A 7,222-nucleotide genomic window follows, 5' to 3' on the forward strand; every position below is an offset into this window, starting at 1 on the left:
GACAAGCTAGGAGCTCCCAGGGTACGGGATGGGTGCGACTGATGGCGGAAGACCTTATCGACGGTGCAAAGTTGAAAGCGACGGTGACAATTTGCCTGCCCTTAAAAGTTGTAAGCTTTCCCGACAGCTAGTCTGCCTACCTTTATTTACTTTTCTAGGTAGTTGGGGTGTCCCTCAATATGTTTATCAGCAGTAAAATTGCCTACTTAAGTCGACTTTTCCCAGCAGTTTTTTGCCACCAAATGTGGAACGTCGTGTAGTGGGCCAAAATTGACAGCGGGAGGCGGTAGCGGGCGGAAGTGCACGGGCTGAAACTTCAGCCCACCAACGGTTTCCGAGCAATTGAGGGGTACCTAAAAATCCCCCTCAGAAACTTCGGATATACAGTGGTTGGAGATTTTTTATGGGGAGACTTAAGTTTTTTTTTTAAGTTTTCGCAAATAGGAGGGATCCGCTTAGATCATTCTCTTCAGACAAAACCGTAAAAAAGGCAGATGTTTTAAGTGCCAAACCTATATAAGAGATCTGCTAGAGATGCTCATATACACTTCTTTGAAAAGTTAAGGAACGAAAAAAAGCTTTTACATCTACTATTAAGTTTGGTTGCAGAGCTGAACAAGGATTTGGAAGAACTTCCTTTCGTGATACATGTACTGACCGACTGACATGTCCGATGATGGGCAATGGTGACTGAATTATGCTACCGTTAGCAGCGGTAGCTGCATATGTTGTCGCAGTATCATCTCTCACCTTTTCTTTTCTTGATAGAATCGTACTACATTTCTAACGTCTTTGAAAGCACAACAGTACAAATTGTTTTTTTGAGACGGATAAACAATGGTACAAATCGCGCGTCACTACCACTAACGAGCAACTATTTTCTACCGAAGCCATTGTTGTCCTCCAACCCAAGCCTTGGTGATGAAAGGTGCCGCTTCAGCTTGCGAGAGCTCGCGAGACCACGAACTCTGTCATCAGTTTTCGATCCTTGGCCGTAACATTGGTACTGCCCATAGAATGCCGTCCTGTAACGCACATGCACACGCACGGCCAGCCCAAAACGCGTCAGTCCCAGCAGTATTGTTTTGACGGGAAATGCTAGCACAACTGTAAATAAATTCCAGGTCCTAAGTCAAGGAAAATCACCTCTGCCTGTGGTGGTCGCCCCAGTCGTCCCATCCTTGGGGGCTCACCGTGCTGGACATGTAACTGAGACCGAAGACGACACGCGAGTACGGGCCCCATGGGCGTCCCAAGATGGACGTCCTGACCCCGACGCCGGTCAGCTTGCAGCCGACGAAGCTGAACCCCGTGTCCTCTGACTCCGACGCCCGCTGCTGCGCCGTGAACGCGCCGCCTATGCGCGAGGTCAAGTGCAGGTGGCATTTCTGCATCAAAACGCAAACCATTTGTCATCAAAGAGAGCAGGGATGGATTTAAGGGGGGTGCAGGGGGCTATGATTAATCGTCCCCCTAATCTTTGATATTCATTTTTTGCCCCCCTCATAAGCACATTACGTTCGTACATCAAAAAGAGCCTTGCCGTTTCCGAAGACGAAGTCAGTTCCTCCTTCTACGTAGCACCCGCGGTAGTAATGGCGGCCCGTGTCGTCCAGGAGCGTGTCCTGGAACGACAGGAAACTGCACCCGTAGAACGCCGCTCTGTCCCCTGCGACCCTCATCGCGACCGCCGCCGCGCTGCTCCCGGACGTGTTCTGAATCCCCCGCCAAGAAAGAAAAATATTAAGACTCTCGCCTCGCTCACGTTGTATGCGATATGCAATCAAGGAAGGAAGGATCGAGCTCACAATTATGAACGACGGGCATGCAGCAGTACCTGAAACGTTAAGCGCTTGGCGACGAAGTCGGAGGCCAGCACGGAGACGGTCGGGGAGTCGTCGGAGACCCAGGCGTCATTCCGGGTGATGACGGTCGTGTTGGCGCTCGTTCCGGCCAGTGTTATGTAGGGCTTGTCCACCATGACCTTCTCCCTGCAACCATCTCCGCCGGCCAGGCACACATCAAGTCAACTCCCGTATCACAAGATATATGCTGCACTTGTCATTTTTTGGGAAACTTGCCTGTAAACCCCCGGCTTGATCCGTATGACGGTGCCGGCAGAGTTGTTCGCCGGGGCGGCATTGTCCGCGTCCTGGATCCTCCTGTGGTCGCCTTTGCCGGACTGGTCAACAGCAAGGAGAATTATCGAGCCCGACATGCCGCTGGAGCCGGCAGAGGAAGAGATGGCAGAGCAAAAGCAGAGCAGAGACAGTAGAGTCGCTGCTGCTGCAGTTTCTGCCCTGGGCGGCGTGTTGACGCGATTATTTAACATCTGCCGACCGATGATTCAACCTCAAGGCATGAAGATCACTTTTCGCGCCATCCGGTGCAGACAGGGTCGGTTTATTATATAGTAGGAGTATGTGCAAGTGCAGCTTCCTCAACGGATCGTTGCAACTCTAATCTCAACGCGGAGCTCTGTTAGCTATACGTGCGTCACAGTTACAAAGAATCTGGAAGAAGTTCGTCTGAACATTTTAGGGAATTGAAGTTACTGGTGTAATGTTGTGTAGTCTGGACCATAAACGCTACAGTTTACTGTGACGACACTCACCCAATGTCAATGCATTGCTTAGTTTCTGCGAGTACAAGATAGCTGAAATGATGTAGTTTTACAGCCGAAGCATATATTCCTGTGGACCTCACATAAGGCTTATGACCTACGAAAACTTAAGGAAGTCAGAGCTCACAAAGCCTTGCTTTCTTCTGTTATCATAGCCTATATTCGAGATATGCAGTTTCTTTCCTTTTTCTTTGTTTTGAAAGCTAACCCATTCTCTTTTTGACTTTTCCTTCTGTTGTTTTCTTTACTTTTTCTGCGGTGCTGAAACAATTTTGGAGAAGAGTAGAATATGCTGGATTTGCTAACTAGGCCAGCAGGAAGCCACCTTCCTTCAATTCCAGGTTGCTTCTGCCTAGCCAATTTGGGCCAGCTTTTTTTTTTTTTTTTGCTTCCCCACTTCAATACTACACATTTACTAAAAAAAAGGGGGAAGAAAAGCTCCAATACCGCACATACCTTTTCGGGAATCCCCTAAAAAAACTTCAAACTGCCGACTTCATCTGAGAGTCAAGAGTTAATCTCTCCTCTTATTAATTTGCTACTCACGCTCAAGAAAAACAAATGCTACTAGTACCTGAGAAAGTACACCTACACAAGGCAAAGTTGCCGTTCCGAAAGGATGATAAGTAACAATGCAAATATTCCTTGCTTTGCTCCAAACGAAGAAGGTAAGCACCTGTTCTTGTGTACCGGCCAGGAGATAAGTTTGCATAATAAGAGGTAACATTGCTCTGTATCCCATTCCTGAACAAGAGCAGCAGAAACTCTATCATCTTCACGGAACGTTTCGAGCTGGAATTGCCAGGAGCACGACGTGCGCGCCGGCCGGCTGCTAGCTCGTTTCAGCAATTGTCAGGTGTGGTCTTTGTTTGAATCATTTCAGCAAATTGTCAAGAGAAACAAAATTGTCATCTCAGAAACTTTGACGAATTGGAAGTAAACCATCATGTCATTCCAGCAGATACAAGATGCAAGGAATTGCGAAGGCGCTGAGCTTCCATGGGAAGCAGCTAAGGGTCACAGTCCTGCGACATATGAACAAGGGGATCTTCTCCTGGGCTACCCTGATTTCGCGCATACAGAGTGAATCTCCGGCTGTGATTATACCTCACACGGGGCTAGAGAACATCACAGTACGAGAAATCCTCAAGGCAAAAGGGGAGGCTGAAGCTGGAGCAGTCTACTGGTGCAGCACCAGCCATTTGGTGCATGAAGCCGTCAAGCATGTATGATAATAATTACAACTAAAATAGGGAACTTCCTTTTTTATATGATAATAATTACAACTAGCTGACTACGTATTGTGCTTAAATTTGCAGATGACGGCCCGTAATGTAGGAGCCCTAGTGGTGCTCAAGTCAGGGGATGAGAAGAAGCTTGCAGGAATTGTAACTGAAAGAGGTAAGCACGAACCAGCAGTTGGTGCTATCATATACTCCTACCTGTTGTTTACGATGGGTAATTCCAAAATTGATGAGGCTTTAGAAATCTCGATGCTAAATTTCTCTATAGTTGGATACAAATGGTACCGTTAGATTTTTCAACAAAAATAGTTTCACGGTATAGTTTTTTAACGCTTTATTTACAAATTGGTACAAAAAAATTGATGAGAGTACTACTTTTTGGAATCTAATTTTTAGTAATCTCGGAACATCAACCCAAGGAAATATATATGTAATATAATGTTCAGTACAAACCAAAAAAAAGTTTATGAGCTCGTAAGGTTTCTTTTAATAAAAAGCAACAACTAACAGAAAAATATGCAATTACCTCTTAAGTCTTACCATAATCAATCCTCGCATGATCTGACACAGATTTCGCTAGGAAGATCCTTTTACCCGGGCGACCTTCAGAAGGAACAAGAGTTGAAGATATCATGACACAAGATGTGAATGGACTTGAAAACGAAAAGCAAATACTGTAGCAAACTGAATATCATCACATATTAATTACTTCTCGTTGTTTTCTTTACCGTGTTACAGGGCAAGCTAATCACTGTCACCAGCAACACCAATATTCTACGTGCAATGGAGCTAATGACAGGTAATCCAACATTTATTAGTTCGCTTTCTACCATTCTATACCCATCTGGGAGAAGTAGAGCTAACTTGTATTTCCTTACATCGACAGACGAGCACATTCGGCACGTCCCTGTTTTCGACGAGAAGGTAGTTGGCATGATTTCCATTGGTGATGTCGTTAGAGCAATCGTGGACCAACAGCACCAAGAAGTAAAGCAACTGAAGAAGTACATCACGGGAGATTATTATTAGTTTGTATCTGTGGTAGATGAAGAAATTATATAGTGTGGATGAATTATTCATGATAGTTAACCAAGAATTATATCTTCCTCCATATAGCATTAATCTGCACGATTTGCTATCATGCCAGATTATGTTGCCAAGCTGCTAAACAAAGCAGGCAACAATACATACACGTGTTTCTTTCTCGAGCGATTCCAATAAACATTTTAACGCTTGATTAACTTCCACACAAACAAACACTGAACCTCATGTCTGGTCAAGCTCACACACAATTCCACATTACCATAAGCAACATGCGATGACACGCAGAGAAGGGTCAGGATGCTGAAGCTTCTATCTGCTCGGCGGCACCTCCGGCATGCCGTCTTGTTCCACCCACCCCGCATCCGCATGGCCTAGGGTTTACCAACATCCCGATCAGCTGGCTACACCTTCGATCAGACAGGGGCGGAGCCAGGAATTGCTCGCACCCTAGACCAAAATAGGTCGGACCAAAAAAATTTCAACACAATTCATAATAATTTGGACACGATATTCAATGGTTCAATATATACGTAACAAAAGATAACATATGCAATAATAGATGATGCAAGAGACAACGTATGTGGTAATGGTTTTTGAAAGCCTCAGAACATTGTCTAGCTTTGTTAGACTTCTGATTCAATACACCCCCCTCTTCCAACGAAAACACAAGGACGATCCAGATCACTTCGTACCCCTTCATAAAAAAAGGCATGATGGACACTAATTAGTATTTTCTTCTCTTCTTTCCACCTGGCTCCGAACAACATTAGATGTTTTTGATTTTGCCGGAGATCGCACCGTTGGATCGTGACAAATTTCACGAGCTTGTAGTAGACACAATTCCACACAATCCCACCGAAGGGATCAGCGAAATACTTCTTGAGCCAGCAGGAAACATGCGAACAAGTCGGACGTTCGTGCTGTCCTGCACGACTGTGAGAAATCCAAACAGCGCTTAGTGTTTTGCTATTTTCCGGGTATTCACCGTTGGATCGCGATGAAATTTCACATTACAGTGGTACACAAAATTCCGCACATTCTCGCCGAAGGGATCAGCGAAATCTTTCTTGAGGCAGCGGGGAACATGCGAACAATTTGGACGTTTGAGCTGTCTCGCAGGGTCGCGAGAAATTCTAGCAACACTCAGTTTTTTCAAGTTTTCTGGATATTCCACCGTTGGATCGCGACTAAATTTTACACTGTACTAGTAGACAAAATTCCGCACAATCTCACTGAAGGGATCGTCAAAATAATGATTGGATCAACGGAAAAAATGCGAACAAGTCAGACATTCGTGCTGTGACGCACGGCCGCGAGGAATCCGACAAACACTTGGTGTTTTGGAGTTGGCCGGAGATTTCACCGTCGGATCGAGACGAAATTTCACACCGTCATAGTAGACACAATTTCGTACAATCTCACCGATGGGATTGTCGAAATAATATTTTACGCTGCAGATACTTTGCGAGAGAGGAAGGAGGCAGGAGAAAGAAAATGATTAGGCAAAAGGAGAGCAAAAGGAAATAGAAGAAAAAAAACGTGAAAAGACCATCATACCTTTCTAAGTTTGGGAGGGGGGTTGTATTGAATTAATCCTTGCTTTGTTATTAGCACTATCATGTTTACCAACATGTTGATCAAGAACTTTAGGACAATTCTTCCGAGTTTTAAACCTATTTTTACTGAATGCTTCAATACCATATTTTTTGGCTCTTGGTTGCTTAAAGAGAAAACAGTAAAAACAAAAGGCTGCATTTTTATCGATGCTATATTCCAACCAGCCCTTATGATGATGTTCAACAAGACAACAACGTCGGACTGAGTTGAGCTGGAATGCGAAGGGGTTCTTTGTGATGGGAAAAAATGAGTATCTTTCTCTTACTCATCTTGTCCTACTGTAAAATTAATTTGAAACAATAAATTATGGAAGGGCGATAAAATTAGACAACAGCAAATTTGAGAGAGAGTGGGAGGCAGGGGGCTACCGATTTGGGATTTCAGATTTGGGAGCACAAGGTCGCCGGTCGGGGGAGAGATGGTCGCCGGTCGAGGGTATGATCGCTAGGCGGTGACCGCCGGACGGCGAGTTCCTGACGCCTGACGGCCTGACCTAGTGGGCGCTGGGGAGCCGGCCAGCGGTGGAGCAAGGCTGGGTGTAGGAAGGAAGCGGGCGGTGGGTGGCCAGCAGCCCGGGGCCGGCGTCCGGCAGCGGCGCTCCCTGCGCGCGCGCGCTCTCTCTCTGTCTTTTTTTTTAGAATCTTTCTGTCTCTCTCTCTGTCTTTTTTTTTTGAGAATGTCTCTCTCTCTGTCT

At 45.6% G+C, this 7,222-nt stretch overlaps 2 protein-coding genes across 3 annotated transcripts; one reads left to right on the top strand and one right to left on the bottom strand.

The window, feature by feature from the left end:
• Positions 1 to 737: 737 nt before the first annotated feature.
• LOC100831836 (putative pectinesterase 11) lies at positions 738 to 3,321 on the bottom strand. The gene is made up of 6 exons (XM_024458362.1): positions 3,300 to 3,321; positions 2,082 to 2,639; positions 1,838 to 1,991; positions 1,527 to 1,715; positions 1,147 to 1,388; positions 738 to 1,025 (listed from the first exon to the last, which is right to left on the bottom strand). Exons 2-6 carry the CDS (start codon positions 2,330 to 2,332, stop codon positions 875 to 877), a joined length of 987 nt encoding a protein of 328 aa, XP_024314130.1. The 5' UTR covers positions 2,333 to 2,639; positions 3,300 to 3,321; the 3' UTR covers positions 738 to 874.
• Positions 3,301 to 5,005, top strand: LOC100845997 (CBS domain-containing protein CBSX3, mitochondrial). 2 transcript variants are annotated; one of them, XM_003569370.4, is made up of 6 exons: positions 3,301 to 3,479; positions 3,582 to 3,849; positions 3,943 to 4,024; positions 4,438 to 4,511; positions 4,606 to 4,666; positions 4,754 to 5,005. In XM_003569370.4, exons 2-6 carry the CDS (start codon positions 3,592 to 3,594, stop codon positions 4,894 to 4,896), a joined length of 618 nt encoding a protein of 205 aa, XP_003569418.1. In that variant the 5' UTR covers positions 3,301 to 3,479; positions 3,582 to 3,591; the 3' UTR covers positions 4,897 to 5,005. The 2 variants fall into 2 exon arrangements, with proteins under 2 accessions (XP_003569418.1, XP_010232066.1); XM_010233764.3 differs by having other exon boundaries at positions 3,305 to 3,479; positions 3,585 to 3,849.
• The last annotated feature ends 2,217 nt before the right edge of the window (positions 5,006 to 7,222 follow it).

The sequence above is a fragment of the Brachypodium distachyon genome, chromosome 2 (assembly GCF_000005505.3).
Source record: "Brachypodium distachyon strain Bd21 chromosome 2, Brachypodium_distachyon_v3.0, whole genome shotgun sequence".
In the NCBI taxonomy this organism is placed as follows: domain Eukaryota; kingdom Viridiplantae; phylum Streptophyta; class Magnoliopsida; order Poales; family Poaceae; genus Brachypodium; species Brachypodium distachyon.

Excerpts from the sequence above, each read along its gene's own strand:
- LOC100831836 (XM_024458362.1), bottom strand. The coding sequence starts at position 2,332 with ATGTTAAATAATCGCGTCAACACGCCGCCCAGGGCAGAAACTGCAGCA. Across the intron at positions 1,716-1,837 it reads CCAAGCGCTTAACGTTTCAG|AACACGTCCGGGAGCAGCGC; the intron begins GTACTGCTGCAT and ends CGGGGGATTCAG. Across the intron at positions 1,389-1,526 it reads ACGGCAAGGCTCTTTTTGAT|AAATGCCACCTGCACTTGAC; the intron begins GTACGAACGTAA and ends GTTTTGATGCAG.
- LOC100845997 (XM_003569370.4), top strand. The coding sequence starts at position 3,592 with ATGCAAGGAATTGCGAAGGCGCTGAGCTTCCATGGGAAGCAGCTAAGG. Across the intron at positions 3,850-3,942 it reads TGCATGAAGCCGTCAAGCAT|ATGACGGCCCGTAATGTAGG; the intron begins GTATGATAATAA and ends TTAAATTTGCAG. Across the intron at positions 4,025-4,437 it reads AGGAATTGTAACTGAAAGAG|ATTTCGCTAGGAAGATCCTT; the intron begins GTAAGCACGAAC and ends GATCTGACACAG.